This window comes from Terrapene carolina, unplaced genomic scaffold, assembly GCF_002925995.2.
Source record: "Terrapene carolina triunguis isolate 2854851 unplaced genomic scaffold, T_m_triunguis-2.0 Scaffold189, whole genome shotgun sequence".
Taxonomy (NCBI): domain Eukaryota; kingdom Metazoa; phylum Chordata; order Testudines; family Emydidae; genus Terrapene; species Terrapene triunguis.
In genome coordinates, this window is record NW_020664540.1 from 8,335,816 (window position 1) to 8,361,825 (window position 26,010).

General features: G+C 41.5%; 1 protein-coding gene across 1 annotated transcript in view; it reads right to left on the reverse strand.

Annotated features, from left to right (window-relative positions):
• Nucleotides 1-26,010, reverse strand: part of MNAT1 (MNAT1 component of CDK activating kinase) — a 183,873-nt gene that overhangs the window by 107,237 nt on the left and 50,626 nt on the right. Inside the window, exons 4-6 of the mRNA XM_026654211.1 lie at nucleotides 14,963-15,066; nucleotides 11,241-11,381; nucleotides 5,902-6,027 (exon numbers count right to left, since the gene is read on the reverse strand). Coding sequence (XP_026509996.1) covers nucleotides 5,902-6,027; nucleotides 11,241-11,381; nucleotides 14,963-15,066 — 371 coding nt within the window. The remainder of the gene's footprint in view (nucleotides 1-5,901; nucleotides 6,028-11,240; nucleotides 11,382-14,962; nucleotides 15,067-26,010) is intronic.

The window sequence follows — 26,010 nt, forward strand, 5'->3', positions numbered from 1 at the left end:
TATACAAGGGATGCAATATCATTTTATACAGAGATTCTCTAAGTTCTCCAGCTACCTGCCCAAGAAGTGCTCTGAAGAAGTGAGCAGTTCCATAGGAGATGACAAGGTATTTAGACAATCTAGTTTCAGGTACTTAATTTTTTAACTGCATGAAATTGCCTCCAAAGAACTTCACTCCTGGAGAGCAGCAATCCTCTAGTTAGATGGGTCAGGGAGCAATCATAAAAATGGGGTGGAGGGAAAGAGTGACAAGCACTCTGAAATGCTGCCCTACTTCATATACATTCTCCAGCACTATTAGTTAGTGGATTAGCTAGGGAACTGCTAAGTATTATAAGCAGTAGTGGTACTGTCAAGCACAGGCAAACCATGAGGATCAAGTGGCTCCCGCCACCATCCTGTAAGTGGCAGAAACGTTGAAAGGAAGCTATTATTGCAGTGAAATGAGCCCTGTCTGCATTTGTGAATTGCTGTCACCAGTGCAACACACACCCCCCTGAATACAAATAAGTATCCTTACAAGGCTATGTTCGGACATCAACTCCCCTGTAGATCAATCTCCCAACCAGAAATGACACAGTCTCCAAACAGTGGCTTGATTTATTCCAAGATGATCCTGAAGAGATTCCTAGGATAACGGCGCATTAGTGACAGCCGTTGCCGTCTTCCGCTAATACTGAAAACTATTTAGCTGCTAGCACAGAGCTGGCGCCACCATTTTCAAGACTGTTACTGGAAGTGCAATTAAGATTGCCACACTTTCTGTAACAGCATTAAGCTGGTTTGCAGACTGGGCTTAATAGACAGATACTCCACTAAGGAAAATAATGTTTAAAATATTGAAATTATGCAGGAAGCTGTAGGTCACAAATAAGAAGGGAAATGCCAAGATAAAAAGGGTCTGCAGTTCCCTATCCCACTCACTCACATGAAACATCAGTTCACGAAGGGTATCTTTTTCGTAACCAGGCAGCTTGAAGAGCCTGTTGTCCGCAGAACTGATTTTAAAAAAAGAAGCTAGGCAAAATGATACACAAAGCTGTAAGGAAATAGCATAGATCAAGCTTAAATAGCTCTCTCTCAGGGTGGGGGAAGAGGCAAGGGGGTCCTATTCCTATCTAACCTCCACGCTGTTAACAAAAGGAGCCAATTGAAGGGGAAGAAGTCTACCTTTTCTGAGTAATGAGGGATGTTTTCATTTAGTTTATTAAAGGAAGAAAATCCCTCCCCCCCCCCCACAGGAATGGAAACTCAACATCTAGTATAAAGAATACACATAGGACACTTAAAAACAGCCAGCCTAATTGAATGTCTTTCAGGAGACTAAAATGGGCATATTCCTTGGAACTCAAGAGCAAAACCACGTCATCAATCAGGCTCAAGAACACCTCTGATTTAGACCATTCAAGGAAAAATTCTCATATTTCAAGCCAAAAAAAAAAACAGAAAAGGAGAGCACCACAGCCAACATTGTTAAGAATGTAGCTGCATAGACACAATCTCAGAATCAGCCAGGCAAGGCATTCAATACGCACTATCTGGCCTCTGTAAAATAAAAGAAGCCATCGTCAGAGAAGAACAGTCCTAGGTTCAAGCAGCAGGTGAAGGGGCGGGGGGGGAAAGAAAGGGGGGAAAAGGAAACCAAATGGGAAGGGTGTACAGTGCTTCCTTACATGCACGCTGCTAGAACTCTCCACTGGTGGACTTGAAGCACTACACCCATAATAGCAGTACTGCTTTGGTTCCAGATCTACACATCATATCACAACAGTACTTAAGATGGGATTTTCAAAAGCACTCAGCACTGGTGTAGCTCTGCTCCCATGGAAGTCCATGGTGAAACGCCCATTGCAGTCAATGGAAGTTATTGACTTCAATGGGAGCAGTGCTACGCCAGTGTTGAGCACTTGCCCTTACAGACAGACTATAGAAAAAACAACGAGGAGTCCTTGTGGCACCTTAGAGACGGTTTATGTGACCATCACCTATTTGCACTGTAGTGTCCAGGAAGTGGATCTCTTCTGTGGACTGGTCCAGGTTGAGGTTGATGGTGGGGTGGAAATTGTTGAAATCCTGGTGGAATTCCTCAAGGGCCTCCTTCGCATGGGTCCAGATGAAGAAGATGTCATCAATGTAGCACAAGTAGAGTAGGTGCGCTAGAGGACAAAAGCTGAGGAAGCGTTGTTCTAAGTCAGCCATAAAAACGTTGGCATACCGTGAGGCCATGCAGATACCCATAGCAGTGCCACAAATCAGACATCAAGAATTGTAACATTCAAAAAACAGTAGGAGAGCACTTCAATCTCCCAGGACACTCAATAACAGACTTAAAAGTGGCCATTCCTCAACAAAAAAAACTTCAAAAACAGACTTCAACGAGAAACTGCAGAGCTGGAATTAATTTGCAAAGTTGACACCATAAATTAGGCCTGAATAAAGACTGGGTGTGGCTGGGTCACTACAAAAAGTAATTTTCCCTCTGTTGATACTCGCACCTTCTTGTCAACTGTTGGGAATGAGCCACATCCACCCTGATTGAATTGGCCTCGTTAGCACTGACCCCCCACTTGGTAAGACAACTCCCATCTTTTCATGTGCTGTATATTTATATCTGCCTACTGTATTTTTCACTCCATGCATCTGATGAAGTGGGTTATAGCCCACGAAAGCTTATGCCCAAATAAATTTCTTAGTCTCTAAGGTGCCACAAGGACTCCTCGTTGTTTTTGCTGATACAGACTAAAATGGCTACCCCTCTGAAGACTATAGAAGAACATCCTACATGAGAATTACCACATACAGCACAATCCCACAAACTTGTGAGGGGCTGAGCACCACAGGATTTGAGGGAGCCCTGCATCTCCTAAGACAGTGGTTCTCAACCAGGGGTCTGGGGCCCCTGGGGGACTGCAAGCAAGTTTCAGGGGGTCTCCCAAAATAAACCAGAGAGCAGGGCCAGCATTAGACTTTCTGGGGCCCAGGGCAGAAAGCTGAAGGGGGGGCTCAGAAAGAAAAAGGTTGAGAAACCCTGTCCTAGGAGTAGTTCAGTGCATCATAGCCTTGGACCCAAAAAGTGTGAGTTCACTGAACTTTTCACCAGACATACCACCCACTAGGTACATACCACCCACTTTCAAGGTCTATTCACAGTAAATACACAACTGATAGAGTTGAAGGTCAGAAGGAGCCATTACATCATCTAGCCTGACTTCATATCACAGACCTGTACATTTCAACTACTTACTTCTGTATTGGGCGTAATAACTTATGTTTGACTAAAGCACGTCTTCCAGAAGGGCATCCAGTCTTGAACTGAAGGCACAAAGGCATGGAGAATCCACCACTTCCCTTGGAAGTTTGTTCCAATGGTTAATAACCCTCACTGTAAAAATTTGTGCCTGATTTCTAAATTTGAATTTGTCCGACTTCAGCTTCCTGCCGTTGGTTCTTGTTCTGCTATTCTCTGCATTTTCTCCCCATGAAGTACTTACTGTAATCACGACACCTCTCAAATCTTCTTTTTGATAAACTAAACAGATTGAGTTCTTTAAGCCTCTCACTGTAAGGCATTTTCTCCAGCCCTCAAATCATTTTTGCGGCTCTTCTCTGCACATTCTCTAATCTTTCAATGTTCTTTTAAAAATGTGGACGCCAGAACTGGACACAGTATTCCAGCATATGTCTCACCAATGCCATATACAGAAGTCATGCACCTCCCAACCCCTCTTATGCTCTACTGCTCTGTTTATACACCCAAGGATTGCATTAGCCTTTTTGACTGCAGCATCGCATTGGGAGTTTGAGTTAATTGCTTGTCTGCTATGATCCCTAAATCCTTTTCAGAGTCACTGCTTTCCAGGATACTGTCTCCCATTCAGTAGGTATGGCTTGCATTCCTTATTCCCAAATGTGAAACTTTCCATTTGGCTGTATTAAAAACACATTTTGTTTCAATGGGCCCAACTTACCAGTGATCCAAATTTTATTAAGAGTGATTTGATATTTACTTCCAGATCATTGATAAAAAAAGAATGTTGAACATCGGGCCTAGTACCAATCCCTGCAGAACCCCATAGAAACATCCTATTCAAAGATGATTCCCTACGGATGACTTTTTGAGGACAGTTAGCTAGTTCTTAGCCTATTTAACGTGCGATTTATTGATATTTGTATAATGCTAATTTTTTTAATCCGAATGTCTTACGGTGTTAAGTCAAATGCCTTACAAAAGTCTAAATATATTACATTTATGCAGCTGCCTTTATGAACTAAGTGCATAATCTCCTCAAAGAATGAGAATTATATTTGTTTGACAAGATCTATTTTACAGAAAACCATGCTGACTGACATTGTATTTGTTTCCTTTAATTCTTTATGAACCGATTCCTTTATCAATCTTTTCCATTCTTTTGGCCAAGATTGATGTCAGGATAACCAGCCTATAGCTACCAGTCATCCCTCTTACCTTTTTTGAATATTGGCACAGCATTAACATTCTTCCGGTATTTTGGAATTTCCCTGGTATTCCAATAGTTCATAAAAATTAACATCAGCAAACCAGAGATCACCTCTGCCAACTCTTTTAGCCCCTTAGGCACAAGTTACATGGGCCTGTCTGTTTAAAAATGTGTATCTCTAAATAAACATTGTTTAACAGCCTCTCTGATTAGAAATGGCCTGAAAAGTACTTTTCATCCTCATGTGATACAAGCACATCATTGTGTTTCTTTCCAAATACAAACTAACAATTGTTAAGACGTCCTCATGACACACTCCAATGGTTCCTAAGTCCAAGAATTAAAAATACATAGGAACATTTTGCAGGAAAAAAGGAATAATTAGTGCAGCCATCCAGTTGGACCATTGCTAAACCAAATAATGGTCTTTTTCTGTTAATTCTCTCAACACAATCAAATACACTAGTTTATAGCCCATACTAACCACTCCTAGCCCTTGTATGCTTGGTGCTGTAAAGACAGAATAAGATGCAAATGCTGTTCTCAAGGGGCTCATGTTGTAATTCAGACACAGAGAATAGTCCAGACACCCATTACAAAACAGACTGATGTCACAGAGATGCAGGGTTGAGCGCTGGGAGTTTTTTTATTTGGTCTGTTCTAGGGGTTTTTTTGAGTATCAATTCTGGATTATGGTTTTGTGGATTATTAAGTCTGTAACAAGAAGATGATTTTAGAAGGAATTTTTACAGTCTTTTCAGGAGACCTTGGAAAATAGAATGATTATTGAGAAAGGGTAAAAAAGATTAGTAACTTGCGATTTGGTTTTAGCAAATCCTTAACATACAGGTTGTAGGTATGTATTTTGGTGAAAAACAGAAGAAATGTTTATTTCGGAAAAGAAAAGAACATTTATATTATGTTGTGACAGAAAGAATGGCGTTATAAAACAGGAAAGCTGACAGATCCTTATTACCACAGGACTACTAACATATTTGCTGTTCGAAAAATACTTGTCTCTGCTGTTCTCATTGTTTGAGAATGTGTTCTTATTGACACGACATGGATTTCCAGATTCTCTCTGACACACACAATCTTCTAGTGCACAAAATAAGCACCAGTCCTTTTCTGAAGGCTCTAGAATTTTAGCTTTCAGAACAATTACATCAAGCTATGGGGCAAAAAAAAGGAACTTTCAATGGATCAATTACAGCACAAAAATTGCAAGGACAAAATGCACAAAATCTCTTACATTCCAACTACCAGAATGCTGAAGTTCTTGAACTGCTCTCTTTAAATTACACCAATAATTAGGAACTATACTTATAATTGGTCTGCGCGCTACAGTAATGCAAGTCAAATTTAAAAGATCATTTATATCTCAGACTGGGAAAAGCTGTGCCTTCTAGAACAGTGAAATAAAAAGGAAACAAAGAAGTCTTACCATTTTGATGCCAGTGGAAAATGTGACTGGTTTAACTGGTCTGGGTTTTTCCAGCTGCATTTCTAGCTGCGTAGATCTGTCTTTATGTTGAGCTAAGAGCAGGGAGGCCGGCAGATGGGAACTTTCCTGTAAACATGTTGAAAACACAGATTGAAATATTCAAAAGAAAAAAAATTAATGCTGCTCATTCTTCAAGACTACAAATTGTGTCTGAAAAGGCCATCACCAGCAGAAAAAGGTTATGCTAAATATTCTCTATATGAGAAACAGTTTACACAAACGATCACTTTCAGTAATAGGAAAAAGCTGCAGCAGCCTCATAAATCAGCGTAATCTGCAAACAACCATTTTTATGGAATCCACATTAAAGACAATATAACAGAGTCCTTATTGCAACTGGCCAATGCAACCATATTTATTAAAATAAAAAAATTGGAACTTAATCACAGAAGGAGTAGTACAAAGTAGTATAACTTGAATCAGATGTTTATCTAAGACACATTCTTTCTACAAATGAATTCAGACCAGTTTGAAATTGTTTCCCATTAGATTTCACCTGAGGCCGTTTGGAAATGATCCTTGCTCTGCCTTGCACAATGGCACCATTGTAAGTGCAACCAACAGCATATTTATTTTCTCCTTTACCAACTTATTTTTAGGGAAGCCAGCCAATTTTAAAATATATAAGTAATAAAATAAATGGTTAACTTGTTTAACTACTTAAAATCTTACATTTAGGTTACAACAAAAAGATTAACATGTATACATATACCACATTCCAAGGAGAGGCAGACAAATTATTGGCTAAATAATTCTCTATTAAATTAGTCTGATTATCTCCGTGAACCCTGAAATCCTCTAACTTCTCTTTACTGTGGAAGCGGGGGAGGGGGAGATCAGAGCTGTTTATTCCCAGACTCCCTTGCTGCAGCACTTTATGCACAAAGCACTCAATACAGCATATACATTTCTGTTTTGGGGAACCAAGGAAATACTGCTTTGTGTTCCAAATTTGCTACTAACTTATAAAGCAACTGAACCCTCAAAGCCAGATTGTGACTATAAATATTTTATTTTTAAAAATTTAAGATAGAAAAATGACTGTCAATGGGAGTTCGGTGCCTAGGTGCCTTTGAAAATCTCCTGAAGTGACACAGAACCATCAAGCAGTGCCCATACTTACTATTGTAAGATTAATGCTCCCTCTTCATCTTTCCTATTGCTTGTTATGCTCACTCACTGACTTGTCTTAAAATAGACTGTGGGTTTCAGGGCTGAGATTGTATCTCACAATGGGACCTGATCTGGGGTGAGGGATAATACAAATGACAGTGAGGGACAGCACAGTCCTGCAAATGTCCGGGCACAGGTTCAGTACCCTTACTCTCTTCAGCATAGGGACTTCTCCCCTTCCAGTTTACATGCAACTGAAAAGAGAATTTGGACCACCCAAATTTGCTATGTTAGCACCTGAATCTCTGAGCACCTCCATGTCATCCAACACACTCACAGTCCAGGTGTGCACTACAAGTGCTGCTATTATCAGCAATAGTTGAGGAGACCCTATTGAATGCAATATTTTTTTAATTTCAGATTTAATGTGCGCTATATAGTTGGGGGGAGGGGAGGAGGGAAGTCTCCTTAGGCTTTTTGTCCTCCACTCACTTATCACATGTTTGTTGTATTTTCTCATGCGACACAAAAGGCAGCCAATTTCTATGCTCACTTCTCAGCAGTTTCTACATTAGCATAGAGATACACAGTTCTGAGAAATCAGCATTGCACCAGCAAACCACAGTGCTCTTGATTCACTGTTTGTCCTATGTAATAAGTGCAGCCTTTCTAGTTAACTATCACTACAGAGCAATAAAGAGAGAGATATCATAGACCAGATCCTGTAAACATTTATGTATACATGTAACTTTCCGTATGTGAAAAACGCATTGAAATCAATGCAACCATTTGCACCAGGATTGTTAATTATGTGCATAAGTGTCTGCAGGATCAGAACTCACAGCTCAGAGGGAAAGGATGTGGGGGGACTAAGATGACTAAGTTACCTTGGCATCTTCCTGATTCTGGGAGCAGGAGATACACCCCCCACAGCATAATTAAGACAGCCACGAGGGGCTAAGTCACAGAAGCCTGTCCCTACCTGCCTTCAGGCAGCATCACTGCCCAGAATTCCCACAGCACAATGTGCTTCATCCTTGCCTGGACACGCACTCCCAGTCCCACTCAGCCTCTGGCACACCCCCTGCATAAAAGGGCTGGGAGCAGGGCTGAGAATTTCAACCATCATGCACAGGGGAATTAATAACATCTCTAGCACTATTAGTATACAATCACACCACATGTTAATATTGTACTTAAAAGACAAGTTTACACATTTTGCTCAGACCCAGGATCTGAAAGTTTGGACAGGAAGAAGCACTGCTCAGCATGACCCATGAAGAGAATAAAGATTTAAATTACAACTGGTATTTTAGTGAAAAGTGGCAGCCATGGAGACGTCATTTGAAACACTGCCAGTATGAAATCTGTCTAGTCCTATATTGGGAGGGAGCACGGTGTTGCGGCTAGGACAATGGACTGTGATTCAGGAGACCTGGGTTCTATTCCTGGCTTGGCGACAGCCCTGCTGTGTGACCTTGGACAAGTCACATTACCTGTCTGTGTCTCTGTTTCCCCTTGTGCCTGTCTGGTCTACTTAAACTGTAAGCTCTTTGGAGAAAAACAAACAAACAATCTCTTATTATATTAGTATAGCATCTAGCACAGTGACTGAAGCCTCTGCTACTGTAATCCAAATAATAAACGTGTAAGAAGTTGTGAACTAGTCTTCAAACTTGCTTAATGTTCAAGCTTTAAAAGGGCAAAATTTTCTCTTGTTGCTGCATGAGACCTCTTAATTCTGCTATCTGTGTGCACAGCTCTCTCAGTAACTATGAATTCAGTACATGACTGGACAGCAGAATATTGGAGCTGAGATCGCATGTAAGCATCTGACAAATATTTGCCCTATGTTTTTTCGTATTGTCAAATCAATGTTAAAGCAGTTTGGAGAAAGCAGTGAAAGAAGTATACACTCAACTATTCTCTGTGCAACAATTCCTAAACAGACAGTGCATTAAGGAGAGACAAATTTAAAATTCATGGGTGAAATCCTGGCCTCTTTGGAATTAATGGGAGTTTTGCGTTTGATCAGTGGAGCCAGGATTTCACTCCTTATGTTGCTAAAATGCATATCTTTACCGATAGTTCTAATACTCCATTTTTAAACCCATTTTAACAATTTTCACTTACTTTGTTTATGTTGTGTTTATCTTTTTAATTTCTCTCAATGAAAAAAATGACATTTGTTTCGCTTCAGTTTATAGTTAGTTTCACTTTCAGATTTGTAACACAGCAATATTTAGACTTCAGGTACTTCAGGGGGGATGTTTAAAAATAACTGTTCTCAGAAATTTTAGGAGTTATTGAAGAAACTTATTTCTAATGGTTTTATAAAAGCATGATTTTACAAAACTAAGTTTTGAGCCAAATTTCACAGTCCACTTTAAAAACTAGAGAGACACACTAAAGTTTTCTAACTTTCTTTCTCTACTTTTAACATTACCTTTCTGTTGTTTTAAAAATATTTAGATATGTTTTAATAGCAACGCATGTGCAATCAGAGTTAAATTACCTATTTTGGTCATGTTATAAAGATTATTTATAACTGCTCTTTTCGCAAGCCATCTGGCGAACTGTATTTCCAGTAAAACCAACTGCTGTGTAAGAAAACAATGTTGGCCCCTACTAAATTAAAAAAGTGTATTTTAAAGCAGGATTGAACACACTTTTTAAAGTCAGAAACCAGTTCAAAACCTTTTTCCAAGCCATTAAGGAAATATACTGAGTGTACAGTGGAGTTATTAATTGGCCTGCTAGTCAGACTATGCCTAACTAAGCAGATCATGAGCATTATTACCTTAAAAGTTATAAGACTCTGCTGGATATAAAGTCTCAGATTGTTGGGGGATTTCCCTTTCTGTCGGGATACATCCACTGGAGTAAAACAAGGGGCCTTTCTGCACATCTATGCTGATGTCTAAGGAAAATGAAACACCAGCTCCTTTCAAAGAATCCAATAAAAGGCTGCCACGAACCTTGGCCCCGGGGCAAGGCAGTTCCTCAGCACAGTCCCTAAAACCGTAAAACAAACTCCTAAATCACATAACACCAATATCTCTGCATTTTAGTGGATCTCCCATTGGGTCAAAGAAGAACTCTGCATTCTCAGGAAGGGAAGAAAGTAAGTCACATCTTCAAAAGGAACCAGAAATAAAATGCAAGAGAACTGGATTAAATGTAACTTTAATGTGAGAACCAAAGCAAAGCGAAGAAATTCAGAATCAAGGTTGACACGGCAGCCTTAAAACACCCTACTGGCATAACAATATTTTTTAATATAGATTTCCATGCTTTTCTGGTTTTTCTCTGCCCATATTTTTATTTATAAATGTGCATGCGCGCACACACACACACACACACACACACACACACAATTTTAAGACTCTCTCATACAGTGCATGAATGTAACAGTATGTTGAGCTGTAAATCCAGATTAGACCACACATGCAGTGCCTAGGTTGCCCTGTGCCCCTAAATCACCATTGAATTTTTGGGTGCACAAAGAATGGTGGAGTAAAGAAAATCTAGAAGCAATCCCAGAAAGTAGGTCACTTTCCAAAAGTTTTTAAAAATAGCTGACCACTATAGATTTCCAAGAACATACTATACCTAACTTAATAATAAAATAAGACCTCTTTTCTCACTAACAGTTGTCAATATGCCTCCTATTGTTTGCTAATATTTTCAGTGCACCAAGCAGATATTCTAATCCTTTACAGTAATTTCTTACAGAAGTAGGGATGGGGAGCAGTCAGTTGCTAATTTAATGGATGGGCTGGGTAGACTCACTGGGATAGCCTTTCTGAAATCCCAGCACCTCTAATGGTCACAATGAAGTACAATACAGAACACAGACTCTTTAAAACAGGCTTGGAGGGGAAGAAACGGGATGAATTACAGAGAGAAGCAGCCAAAAACATAACAAAAACACCTTCTTACTCAGTCCAATCTCCTGCATTTTGCACGATTACTCCCTGCATCATTCCTGTTAGTGTCTTACCAGATCTGTTCTCAAATGTTTGTAGGATGAAAAATTAAAAAATAAATATGAAATGTACAAAACTGATATTTTGTATCAACAGCATAAGTAGTACAAGTCCACGTCTGAAGCCACAAGAACGGAATTTAAAGCTCAAAATCTGTAGTTCTGTTTTGATACCCACCAGTTCATCCAGAAGTGCCTGTTTATTCTTCCTTTTTATAATCTGTTGCATTTGTTCCTCTTTCTGTATGAACAGTCGCCTTTGCTCATTTTCCTGTCGTTCCACCGCTAAAGCTTCCTCCAGCTCCTCTTGCTCCCGAGTCTAAAACAGGAATATTCAAAATTTATTATTGGAAAGGATTCGACATTTGGCAGATAAAGTGCTGCCACGGCACCCTTCCTCCAAGTAAAGGGTGTTATCCTACAGGGGCGGCTCTAGCTTTTTTGCGGCCCCAAGCACGGCAGGCAGGCTGCCTTCGGCGGCATGCCAAAGGCAGGTCCACCGGTCCCGCGGCTTCAGCGTACCCACCACCGAATTTCCGCTGAATCCGCGGGACCGGCGAGCCTCCCACAGGCAAGCCGCCGAAGGCAGCCTGCCTGCTGCCCTCGCAGGGACCGGCAGGGTGCCCCCCCCGGCTTGCTGCCCCAGGCACACGCTTGGAGCGCTGGTGCCTGGAGCCACAGCTGTTATCCGAATGTCTTTGGCAGGGATCTAGAGACAGGCAATGAAAATGATTAGAGACATAGGTAAAGGCAAAAACTTCCTATGAAAAGCCTGCAACTCTCTAGTTTACAAAGGAAACAAAATAAGAGGGTACAGGATAGGGAAAGTGAATTTGGTGCTCCTATTCACCCTCTCTGACAATACAAGAGCAAGGGGAGATTCAACTAAACTGAAAGGCAACAAATCTAAACTGATCACTTATTTAAAAAAAAAAAATACAGTGGATAATTAACCAGTAGAATGTATTGCCACAAGAGATCATTGAGGCCAAGAGTTTATTAGGAGTCATATCCATAATGAGAATAACCACAGTTACATCAGACAGGGATATAAACACGTATGCTTCAGAAATAAGCCAATCACAAACTGATGGGGCTTAGGAAGAATGACCCCCCCATGGGCAGGTTATGCCATAGTAATCCCCTATATTGTTTCATGCATCTTCCTAGAACATAAGAATGGCCATACTGAGTCAGACCAATGGTCCATCTAGCCCACTATCCTGTCTTCCAACAGTGGCCGGTGCCAGATGATTCAGAGGGAGTAACAGAACAGGGCAATTTATCAAATGATTCATCCCGTCGTCCAGTCCCAGCTTCAAGCAGTGAGAGGTTTGGGGACACCTAGATCATGGAGTTACATCTCTGATCATCTTGGCTAATAGCCATTCATGGACCTATCCTTATCTTATCTTCTTATCTTAGAACTTATCTAATTCTTTTCTGAACCCAGTTATGTTTTTGAGCTTCACAACATCCCCTGGCAATGAGTTCCACAGGTTGACTGTGCATTGTGTGAAGTTCTTCCTTTTGTTTGTTTTAAAACTGCTGCCTACTAATTTCATTGGGTGACTCCTGGTTCATGTGTTATGTGAAGGGGGAAATAAAACTTCCTTATTCACTTTCTCCACACCATTCATGATTTTATACATCTCTATCATATGTCCTCATTTGTGTCTTTTCTAAGATGAACTGTCCCAGTCTTTTTAATCTCTCCCCATATGGAAGCTTTTCCATACCTCTAATCATTTTTGCTGCCCTTCTCTGTACTTTTTTTAATTTGAATACATCTTTTTTGAGATGGGGCGACCAGAACTGCATGCGGTATTCAACATGTAGGCATACATGGATTTATACAATGGCATTAGAATGCCAGGGGTTCTGACAGAGGTGCTGAAACAATTTTTATAGTGGGGGTGCTGAGAGCCATTGAACCAAACTGTAAATCCTGTATATAATGGAATCCACTTCAAGCCAGGAGATGTGGTAGCACCCCTAGCACTTATGCCTTCTGTCTTCTTAGCTATCCCTTTCCTAACGTTCTCTAACATTGTTAGATGTTTGCCCGCCGCTGCACATTGAGCAGCTGTTGTCAGACAACTATCCACAATGACTCCAAGATCTCTTTCTTGAGTTGTAATAGCTAATTTAAACCCCTTTGCTTTGTATGTATAGTTGGGGTTATGTTTTCCAATGTACACTACTTTGCATTTATTTACATTGAATTTCATCTGCCATTTTCTTGCCCAGTCACTCAGTTTTATGAATTCCCTTTTAAGTCTTTTCAGTCAGCTTTGGACTTAACTATCTTGAGTAATTTTGTATCATTTGCAAACTTTGCCACCTCACTGTTTACCCTTTTTTCCAAATCATTTATGAATATGTTGAACAGCACTGGTCCCAGTACAGATCCTCAGGGGACCCCGCTATTTACTTGTCTCCTCTGATGCATCTGATATTGGACAGTCAGACAGGATATCAGACTACATGGACCTCTTGTCTGATCTGATATGGCAATTGCTATGTTCCTACAAGTTATACATAACCTGAATGATCTTTGATTTCAGAAAAGGAAATACAATGCATCACCTTTGCCCTCACTGCTTTATACACATACATGGATATATGGAGGAGCTCTCTATTTGTTAAAACAACGAGGAGTCCTTGTGGCACTTTAGAGACTAACAAATTTATTTGGGCATAAGCTTTCGTGGACTAAAACCCACTTCAACTCTCTATTTGTTGGTACTACTCCAGTCTAACACCTTCCTTCACAAACAAGGGAAACTCTGGTTCTCAGAAGGAATGGTTCAAATTTATTATTTTCAGACTCCAAACTCCTAACATGAGTGTTGAGTGCAAAAGGAATGCACGATCAGGCCTTATTGTGTCATTTCTGTTACTACAGTTGCCTGAATTGAAACATTTTCTTCTCAAAATAATGTATATTTTTAATGCTGGAAGAAACACTTAAAACATTGACAAAGAGTCCTGTGGCACCTTATAGACTAACAGAAGTATTGGAGCATAAGCTTTCATGGGTGAATACCCACATGCGTCTGATGAAGTGGGTATTCCCCCCCAAAAGCTTATGCTCCAATACTTCTGTTAGTCTATAAGGTGCCACAGGACTCTGTCGCTTTTTATAGATCCAGACTAACATGGCTACCCCTCTGATACTTAAAACATTATAGACAAACTTCTTTTTTTTAAATAAATAAAAAAAAATCCTTGCCAGGCTACTTTTAAAGGAGAGCAGAACTTTGTCTGAATCATATTTTAATAAAAAACCTAAAGGAAAGTATGCGTAGCCTGCATACAGAACACGTATTTTATAACCCTCTAAGAAGTAGTATCATCATTAGCACTTAAAAAGGCTTTTGTCTTGTTAAAGTATAAAAGTTTGTTTCACTATCACTCGTTTTAAATTTTGCATAAGCCAGGCCTTTGTTTTCCCATTCTCCAACTCTCTCTTGGGAGCTTCATAATGTCTGTGTCTGGATTTTTTTTTTCTTCCTTTGGATGAGAAAGAAATTATTGTTCTGGAGTAGGAATGAACCCAGTCTCTTCTGGATATTGTCCAAATACACTGCCAGCATACATATGTTTGGAAGAGCCTGCATTTACTACCTAACTATGTCAGTCCCTCTCTCTAAACCCTCGTCAAAACAACAAGCACACAAAATTCAGCTGTCAACATGATCTCCTGAAGCAAGCAAATCTTTGATAGAGAATACTTGCATATCACATTTTTCTTACTATGGAGTGTGTCAGTATGCGTGTCGGAGTTTCTTCTTTTTTCTTTTCTCCTTTAAGACAGCATTTTACAACTATTCCTCTTTAAAATACTTAATTCCTCAACTACTGAATAAGAAATTTTTTTTAAAACAGCAAACTAACCAGTTTTATCTTGTTTTTCTGAATGACTTCTTTGTTATCCTTCTGGTACATATCCATTTTCTTTTTGGTGTTCTCCAAATCCACATTGTTCGTCAAGTTAAACACTGTATTGATATTTAAAAAAAGATGCATGAAATCATAGTATTAACCTGGTGTACACCCCCCCCCCCAAATAAGTATTACCTTTATTTAATGCTCCTTGTCCCTACCACATTAGCAGCATATACCTAATTGAATATGTCATAAAGTCACTTGGACACACGAAGGCCAGATCCTGATCTTTGTTACATCACTGTCAACTCCATAGCAACTTAAATTTACTTGGAGTTCTTGTAAATTTATACCTGCATAACTGAAATTAGAACCTGATCTTTTGCTTCCTTCATGGGATACTGGTAGCGTAATCCCTTGAACAGCATCAATAGCCAAGATACACAAAAACTGGCCTTTATAACAACAAGTAGTTTATGGCTAAGAAGAACCTAAACCAGAAGTCCCCAAATTGTGGGGCAACCGCCACCCCAGGAACACTGAGGAGCATTCAAGGTGTGATGGCAGGCTGGGCCAGCCCCAACTGGGGGCTGGGAGGGAGTGCCACCCAGCCCCTCCCCACCCCCAGCCACAGCCCTGGCTCCCAGACCTGTGCATAACTCCATCCCCAGCCTTGGCGCGGCTCTGGACCTGGCCAGGGGCCCGGGCTGCCAGCCCCCACCGCAAACTGACTGTGGCTCTGCTCCTGCTCTCCACCTCGGCCCCTGGCCATGGCTCCATCCCTGACCCCCAACCCAGCCTCAGCCCCCTTACCCTTGTCCACATCCCTCCCCCCCCCTTCCCCAGCTGCAGCCCCGTTCCTGGCCCTGGCTCCAGGGGGGCAGGGGATTGCGGACAGGAGGAATGGGGAGCAAGTTTGGGGGCCACTGAACTAAACTAAGTAGAATACACACACACACACACACACACACACACACACACACACACACACACACACACACCCCTACCCCTCATTACAAACGAGGCCCTTCCATTTCCTCTTGGCACAAGGGCTTTGACAGGACTTTATTGCTTTACTATACGGTGGAAATCTAGATTTCTATATTCTTTAAGAGTTCCGAAGCGCAAGGACGCACAGTTACATTTGCGCTTGCTAAAAATCTCCACATTTATGCAGAGATCCATAAAAAGAAAACAAGTTAACCTATTACTCAATGCTATGTGTTGTGTTAAACCTTCTTTGTACACAACAAATATTAGGAGGATTTTCCTCATTTAAATTATGCAACAAGATGAAGGATATGCGGCCAGCCCCCTTTGTTTCGCTGAACATTCTCAATCATGTATATCTGAACTAAAGTTGCCTCCACGAATAGAGCAGCTTCTGTAGCAGGCAGATTGAAAGAACTAGGTGTGCAGGGGATTAGTAATTAGATACAGAGCCTTCACCACTAGGTCACTGGTTCAAATTGGGGTCAAGTCAATTCTGACTCAAAGTCATTATCACATGAAGATCATTTGGTGGCCTCAGTCCAGTTCAGAGTGGACACCAGAGAGATCACCATACCCCTAAAACTAGTATAGATGGCAACCCACTCAGCGCGAATCAACCTGGACACTGTACAGTCCAGTCACACTCTTTATGTGGCCCCTCCAGAACACGGATCAGGTCCATTGACATGAAAGAGCAGGGAAGCTCGCACTGTCACTGATAAACCCCTCACAAACTAGAAAGGACACAGTCCCGGCCACAAAGAGCACACACAATCTGAATCGTGAGGAGAGGAAGGATGTTCCAGTGGCTAAAGTGCTAGCCTGGGAGTCAGGAGTTATGGGTTCAATACCTGCTCTGCCACAGACTTCTTGTGTAACCTTGGACAAGTCATTTTGTCTTTGTGCCTCAGTTTTTCCCCATCTGTAAAATGGGGATAATAGCACTGTTCTACCTTGTGGTGCTGTTGGGAGAAAAAATATATTCAAGATGGTGAGATGCTCAGATACCCCAGTAGTGGTGCCTTATATTATATAAGTGGTGTGCCGAGTCTTCATTTATTCACTCTAATTTAAGGTTTCGCGTGCCGGTAATACATTTTAATGTTTTTAGAAGGTCTCTTTCTATAAGTCTAATATATAACTAAACTATTGTTGTATGTAAAGTAAATAAGGTTTTTAAAATGTTTAAGAGGCTTCATTTAAAATTAAATTAAAATGCAGAGCCCCCGGACCGGTGGCCAGGACCCGGACAGTGTGAGTGCCACTGAAAATCAGCTCACGTGCCGCCTTCGGCACGCGTGCCATAGGTTGCCTACCCCTGGTCCAGATCATTAATGAAGATGTTGAACAAAACTGGCCCCAGGACCGACTCCTGGGGCACTTCGCTTGATACCAGCTGCCAACTAGACATTGAGCCGTTGATCACTTCCCGTTGAGCCCGACGATCCAACCAGCTTTCTATTCACCTTATAGTCCATTCATCCCATCCATACTACTTTACTTTGCTGGCAAGAATACTGTGGGAGACAGCATCAAAAGCTTTGCTAAAGTTAAGGTATATCACGTCCACTGCTTTCCCCATATCCACAGAGCCAGTTATCTCATCATAGAAGGCAATCAGGTTGGTCAGGCATGACTTCATAGAACCACAGAATATCAGGGTTGGAAGGGACCTCAGGAGGTCATCTAGTCCAACGCCCTGCTCAAAGCAGGACCAATCCCCAACTAAATCATCCCAGCCAGGGCTTTGTGACTTGCCCTTGGTGAATCCATGTTGACTATTCCTGATCACTTTCCTCTCCAAGTGCTTCAAAATGAATTCCTTGAGGACCTGGCTACATGATTTTTCCAGGGACTAAGGTGAGGCTGACCCGTCTGTAGCTCCCCGGATTCACCTTCTTCCCTTTTTTAAAGATGGGCACTATATTAGCCTTTTTCCAATCGTCTGGGACCTCCCCTGTTCGCCACGAGTTTTCAAAGATAAAGGCCAATGGCTCTGCAATCACATCAGCCAACTCCCTCAGCACCCTCGGATGCACTGCATCCAGCCCCATGGACTTGTGTATGTCCAGCTTTTCTAAGTAGTCCTTAACCTGTTCTTTCACCACTGAGGGCTGCTCACTTCCTCCCCATACTGTGCTGTCCAGTGCAGCAGTCTGGGAGCTGACCTTGTCTGTGAAGACATGGCAAAAAAAAGCATTGAGTACTTCAGCTTTTTTCACATCATCTGTCACTAGGTTGCCTCCCACATTCAGTAAGGGTCCCACACTTTCCCTGACCACCTTCTTGTTACCCTTCATATCCTTTGCTAGCTGCAACTCCAATTGTGCTTTGGCCTTCCTGATTACACCCCTGCATGCTCAACCAATATTTTTATACTCCTCCCTAGTCATCTGTCCAAGTTTCCACTTCTTGTAAGCTTCCTTTTTGTGTTTAAGCTCACCAAAGTTGTCTCTGTTAAGCCAAGCTGGTCGCCTGCCATATTTGCTGTTCTTTCTGCACATCGGGATGGTTTGTTCCTGCGCCCTCAATTCGGCTTGTTTAAAATACAGCCAGCTCTCCTGGACTCCTTTCCCCCTCATATTAGCCTCCCAGGAGATCTTGCCCATTAGTTCCCTGAAGGAGTCAAAGTCTGCTTTTCTGAAGTCCAGGGTCCGTATTCTGCTGCTCTCCTTTTTTCCTTCTGTCAGGATCCTGAGCTCGACCATCTCATGGTCACTGCTGCCCTCTATGCATGGAAGTGCTCAGTAATTCAACAGGACACAAGTGTAGCTGATAGACTATTTCTAATTTTTTAATCTAATAGGCAGGAACACATCTCGCTGGTTCCATTAGCTTATGTTTGTCCATTTAATTTACATCCTGTCTTCACTCACACTTTGCATAGGTACAATGGCAGAAGTGAGCCTCTGGGAGAGTTCTGAAGTAGGCAAGGGAGCGGTCTCAGCCCACAGATCGGGCGAGGGCATTCCATGCATAAAAGGGCAGCAAAGAAGTGGTGGGAGTGGCAGAAGGGAACAAAAGAACAAAGCAGGTATCATTGGCAGAACAAAAAAGGAGACACACAATGACAGAGATATAGGTTGCTGCTGAGTAGCTTTTGGTCTGGAATGAAGTGACAAGGAGCTGGAACCAATGACAGTGGCACAAGAATGGTGGTGGGGGCATGACGCCACTCATATTTCAAACAAAAGTAACTTTGGAAAAATACAGCACACTCTTGTAACCAGTGAGTTAGCATTCATTTTCAGGAAGCATGGCTAATTCCATTGGTCTGGGTTTTAAAAAAAAAAAAAAAAAAAAAAAATTATTAGTATAGCATCAATAAAGCATGACAAACTTTTGTAGCTGCCTAAAACATTTAGGGATAGCTAACATAATATATCTAGTTTTCACCCTGACACATCAACGGGAATCATGGGCCTAGGTTCCCACCCAGAGAGCTCAATATTTATCCCTGGGTGACGGAAATTTGTAATCCCTTCAACTGGAGCAATTGGGCTGAATGTGATGAATATAAAGAGGTGTGGTAGATTATAGCCAAAAAACAAATGAACAAATGCTTTGTATCCCTTTCTTACAAGGAAATAATGATCGAAAGGGTTTTCAATTTATTTTAACCTGACTTTCAGAATTGATGAATCCCACAACCCCAGACTGACTTCAGAGTTATTTCGGAGGCAGGATGGTCTTGCGGCTTAGGCCCTTAATTGGTACTCAGAAATCTGAGTTTAATTCCCAGCTCTGCCACACACTCCCTATGTGACATTGGGTAAATCATTTAACGCCTCTATGTGTCTCTTTCCTCAGCTGTAAAAATGGGAAAAATAATACTTCTTTTCTCCCACACTTCATCTACTTGCTCTATTTAGATTTTAAGTTTTTAGGGCAGAGACTATCCCTTATTATGAGCACCTATAGCACCTAGCACAATGGACCCTTGACCTCAGCTGGGGCCACTAGATGTTGTAATACAAGTAAATAATAGTGAATGCTCTCTACCTTTGAAAGCTGGGCCCTTGTGTTTTGAGGGAGGTTGCTCAACATGGATTTTCATTTTTTACGCTGCTCTCTCCCAAGAGAGAACATTTTTCAACATTATATTGCTCTGAAATCTTAGACTTGAAAGAAAAAAAAAAAGCGCAGGGAATAACTGTACTATTTTAGCAACGCAACATTTATTGTAGCAACGTTTCCTCAAGAAAACTGGTTATTTTAATCTTGTTTTGACCTCCAGCTTTCCAACCTGTAGTTTCCAACTGACAAGCTGTTAGACATTTGGGCACAGTGGCTGAAAAGAATGGTCATGTGAAAATGCTGGCGTACAACCACATTTCTGATCAGAGCCCTGCAATGAAAGTAGCTGCATGTGAGCGTCGGCACTTCCTACAATTTAAATCCAACACAACAGCTCTCTAAACCTATGATTACACAAGAAAGAAAAAGCACATGACAGAGATACTCTGCCCTAGCAGGATACCCAGGTACACTTCAGGTGCATGTGGAGGTAGAAGATGAAAAGCCAAATGCCTTTGGTTACCTGAGCAGCAGGGGTATTCCTCTATAATCTCACTGCTGGATGATTTTCTAAACTCGGTTTTACAAACGTGGTTGTTCGGAGAGTTTTTTTCAAACTGAACCATAATAGGCTGAACAGGTCCTGACGCATGCTGACAAACTTCATATCTGCATGGTTCAAAAACATTCACCGTGGGACCACGAGGGTGGGGAAGGCAGAATAAATCTCACACACACACACACACACACACACACACACACACACACACACTTTATTTTCTGAAGCCATTCGAAATCCACAATCGGCCCTTAGAGCCCCTGTAACTAAGTATGCTAGACACCAATCACTCCTCTCTCCTTCTGCCCCCACTGAACAGAACATCAGATTCTTTCTTCTGCTTCCTCACCCAGACCCAAAACAAGGTGTCAGAATAGCTACCTCACAAGCTATCTTCCCCCCAGCTGTAAGCAGCAGCTCCCTGCATAGGACCTCTCTGGGCTCTATGCAAGTTCCTCTGCACCCTCCTCATACCATAGGAGCATAAAAACAACCATACTGGGTCAGACCAATGATCCATTTAGCCCAGTATCCTGTCTTCCAGCAGTGGCCAATGCCAGGTGCTTCAGAGGGAATTAACAGAACAGGCAATTGAATGATCCATCCTGTCGTCCACTCCCAGCTTCTGGAAAACAGATACTAGAACACTCAGAGCATGAGGTTGCATCCCTGACCATCCTGGCTAATAGCCATTGATGGACCTATCCTCCATGAACTTATCTTTTTTGAGCCTTATAGACTGTGCGTTGTGTGAAGAAATACTTCCTCTCTTGTTTCTTTTAAACCTGCTGCCTATTAAATTTCATTGGGTGACCCCCCCGGTCTTGTGTTATGAGAAGGAGTAAATAACACTTCCTTATTTACTTTCTCCACACCAGTCAAGATTTTATAGACCTCTATCATATCCCCACTTAGTCGTCTCTTCTCCAAGCTGAAAAGTCCCAGTCTTTTTAATCTCTCCTCATATGGAAGGTGTTCCATATTCCTAATAATTTTTGTTGCCCTCTCTGTACGTTTTCCAATTTTAATAGATTGTTTTGAGATGGGGCAACCAGATCTGCAAGCAGTATTCAAGATGTGGGTGTACCATGGATTTATATAGTGGCATTATGAGGATATATTCTGTCTGATTATCTATCCCTTTCCTAATGGTTCCTAACCTTCTGTTACCTTTTTTCACTGCTGCTGCACATTAAGCAGATGTTTTCAGAGAACTATCCACAATGACTCCAAGATCTTTTTCTTGAGTGGTAACAGCTAATTTAGACCACATCATTTTGTATGTACAGTTGGGGTTATGTTTTCCAATGTGCCTTACTTTGCATTTATCAACACTGAATTTCATCAGCCATTTTGTTGCTGAGTCACCATCAGCAGTGTGTGAATCACTGGCTTGGGAAGGCTAGCCCCCAGCCCTGACTTTCTGCCTAAGGCCTGGCCCCTTCAGCACATCCACTCCCCACTGCAGCCGCCGGCCCCTGCCCCAGGCTAGTGCCGGGAGGGAGGGAAGGAGGGAAGGCGGGCGGCGTGGTCCCAGTCCCCGGAGCGCCGGGAGGGAGGGTGGCGTGACCCCAGTGCCAGCCCAAGCTGGGGCCACAGCACATGGGAAGAGCCGATTTGCAGAGCGACAAGCAGGAAGGGAACTGGAGAAGGAGCATGGGCAGGGCCACTCCTGGCTGTTTGGGGAGGCACAGCCTCCCCCAGCCTATGATACCCACCGCCCATGCCAGTCACCCAGTTTTGTGAGATCCCTTTGTAACTCTCTGAAGTCTGCTTTGGACTTAACTACCTTGAGTAATTTTGCCACCTCACTGTTGAATCACTACCCTTTTTCCAGTGCCTAGCCTGAGGAAGCAGTCAGGAACTGGCAATGGGGAAGGGAGGTTGCAGGGGGGAGCAGGTTTCAACTGAGGGCCAAATCACAATTCTCAGTAGGAACGTAAGCAGGCCTCAGCCAGCAAACAGATTCACTTCCTTGCTTCATCACTGCACCTCCTAGCACCTTCCCTTAACTCCCCCAAAATATCTAGACATCAAGGTTTAAAACATTAAAGAGTTAGATTTGGTCTAACCTAGATTATAAAAACGTACATTGGCAAATATGCAAGCTAAACTCTTGGATGTAGAGCCTTCTTTGCTGGTCATTACCTAGCCAAAACTAGGCTTAATAGCATACACAGTCTAATGGCTAAATCTTCTAAAAGCACTACTTCCTAACCAAAAAGTTAAAAAAAAAAAAAAAAATCGCTATTCAATTACAACTTAGCTTAGCAGGCTGGCATGCTCCTTTTTGTTAAGGGCGTTTAATAGAATTATTCTTGATCTGTGAATAACAGCTGATATTTGAGGATTGGTGAACATAAGCCATAGAATAAACAATACTTTAACCACGAGCATTTAAAAATATGGTGTCACCATACTGATGGTTGAGCCAAATTCCATAGAATTTAAATTGACCTCAGTAAGGAGTGTTACTCAGATATGGTCTGTAGAATTTGGCCTGTTATGGGTTTTGAGAGGCGGGGGCAATTTTTTAAATTTTAATAGCAACATTAAAAAAAAAAATTTCAAACCAACAAGCAAAAAGTTAAAAACAAGAAACCTAAAATAACTCCTAGCTAAAAATCAGAAAAAAAAAAAAATATATGAATATGACTAGCAAAGCAGATGGCTATTCTGCAAAGATTTCAAAGGGAAGCCAGTCTTATTTCTTTCTATTCTGAAGCATAATATAAGCTCATATTAATGGGCCTGACAATCTTAAAACTAAAGACACAGAAGCCGATTTGTATATGAGAATTATTTTCTTCCTCATTCATCTCACATTGGTTGGTTTAGAAGTTGACCTGCCTTTAGACAGCTGTTGAAATTCAACAAGAAGCCTATTGTATTTTCTGAAACGTTTAATTCTATTTAGGCAAAACTCCACAGATTTCCTGAAATCCAGCCTTGACAGAGTGAGATAATCTCTATTTTTAAAAATGCTACTAATTAATCTCATAACAAAAGGAAAAACAATCTGCTAGTTTATTATGGAATTTAAAATTAACCTTTGAGGCCAGCCTTAAAGCCATGTGGAACAATCTCTGGTCTGGGAAAGCAGCATTGTTTATGGTAAATAAATCCATCACTGGTGTTTAAATCAGCATCATCAAAATCTCTCACATGGTCTATTGAAGACATTACCAACTTTGAGCCTTCTCTTGCTAATTAGTGTTTCTTTTAACGCAGATAGCTATGGTTGCTAGAAAGAGTTCTTGCCATTGAGAAATATTCAAGCAAAATTCTCCTGTGAGGGAGAATGGCTGGAGGACATATGTTGCAGCCATGATTCACCGGCCCAACCCCAACCCCTTCCATTCTGGGGCATAAGGAGTTCTTGCTGAAGCAGACCGAAACAGCCAACTAGGTACATGGACTACCTGCAAGAGCCCCAATCCATGTGCCCAGCCCTTATCCACAAGGGAAATGCATGGATTCTCCTGCACCGCGGCCACCCATGACTGTAGAATCAGGAACAAGATTTAACCCAAATGGATTAAAATAAGCAACTACAGAACTAGAATCACATGACTTTACAAAGCAACCGAAGTGTATGGAGGTCACAAAACAAACTGACAACAGGCAGTCAATGTACTTTATAATGAAGTTTATGTTATCTGCTGGGAAGTAGTCAAGATTTTCTTTCCTACTTCCTAATGAGGTAAAAATTGATTTATTGTGCTGCCTTACCAATAAAATAAAAAGGTCAATGAATATTTCTCCTACAGGTTAGCACATTCCTAATTCTCAGGTCCATTAATTAGCCAATAGATATTAAAAAACAAAATTGTAAATCGTTATCCTGTGATATATTATATACATGGACTTAGTGCTTAATGTAGATTCTCCGCTCTCTGTGAGCTGAGGGGTGAAAACATTATTACTGGTGTAAGACATCTATAATTAAGTTAAAAACTTACTGGTAAGTACTGGTGTAGCACAAACACCACTTTTCCTACCCCATCATTTCTGAGCAGTCATCATAATGCTCATTGCCACTTAGGGCTGGTCCACACTAACCCCCCAGTTCGAACTAAGATACGCAACTTCAGCTACGTGAATAACGTAGCTGAAGTCGAAATACCTTAGTTAGAACTACAAGGTACTTACCGTGGGTCCACACGCGGCAGGCAGGCTCCCCCGCCAACTCCACGTACTCCTCTTGCGGAGCAGGAGTACTGGCATCGACGGCGAGCACTTCCGGGATCGATTTATCACGTCTAGACAAGACGCAATAAATCGATCCCAGAAGATCGATTGCTTACCGCCGAACCCGGAGGTAAATATAGACGTACCCTTAGAGACTGGGAGTGGCAGAGAGATGAATGCTGAAGGCACAGAGCTTCAGAACAAAGCTGATTGCCAACGCTCCATCACCTCCCCCAAAAACACTGCTTTCAGCATCAACTGAAGATAGCAAAATGTCCCAACCTCTTCTGCCCGTACCCTCTTTCAGGGCTAGGGGGGAAAAATCAATACTCCAGCTGGAAAAACCTAAATTAGAAATTATGAATGATGGATGTTCCAGCTCAGTTCTCTTTTTACTGTAAAAAGAATTTTTTTTAAAAAGTGCTTGCACAGTTACAATTATTTCCAATTATTCATCCCCATCAGGTCAAATAAGGGACATTTTGGCTGGGGCAGGTGCAGAAACTCTCCATATCTTTGTTGTCTTTTACATTTTGAGAGAGTTGCATGCCTCTGCATTGTGTCGTTTCCTTTGTTAATCAAGTTGGTGTGAACCACAGGGAAAACAGGGGAAAACTCACACACATTAGTTCTTTACATCCAGTAAGCATTCACTAGATAGTAATTTTGGCATGAACACAAGTCACTACACAACGGTTACTATAAAAAAGGCTTTGAAAAGTAGGAAGATAAGTTCTTACCCATAGGGCACATGAATAGTAGTCACTTTTTCCCCACTTAACTATACTGCATGCTTTAAAAAGCAGTAATTATTATTAACTATGTGTATGTAGTAATGCCTAGAGGCCCTACTCAAGGATCAGGACCAAACTGTGCTAAGTACTGTATACGCACATCCTAAAAAGACAGTCCCTGGCTCAAAGAGCTCAAAACTAAGTTTAAAAAAATAGTTTAAGAAGCAATATGGAAGGGAAAAAGAGTAGGGAGCATATAAAAAGGGTCTGGCTCACATAGTTGTACTTGTGGCAGTGTTCTTTGTAAGGCTTATTCCTGCTCTTTGTGAGGCACATGTACGTCCCATTGATTTCAATGAGTGTTGTGCCCAGCTGACCCAAAGGAGAATTAACCCCATTCATTTTTTCGTGGTGTTAATGACAATTAAGTGTTTACAATATTCTAAAAATTGTCAAACTGATTTTTGTGGGCAATTAGCATTTTTTAATGGTCAATTCTAAATCACTTCAAAAAGAGTGTGTGTGTGTGTGTGTGTGTGTGTGTGTGTGTGTGTGTGTGTGTG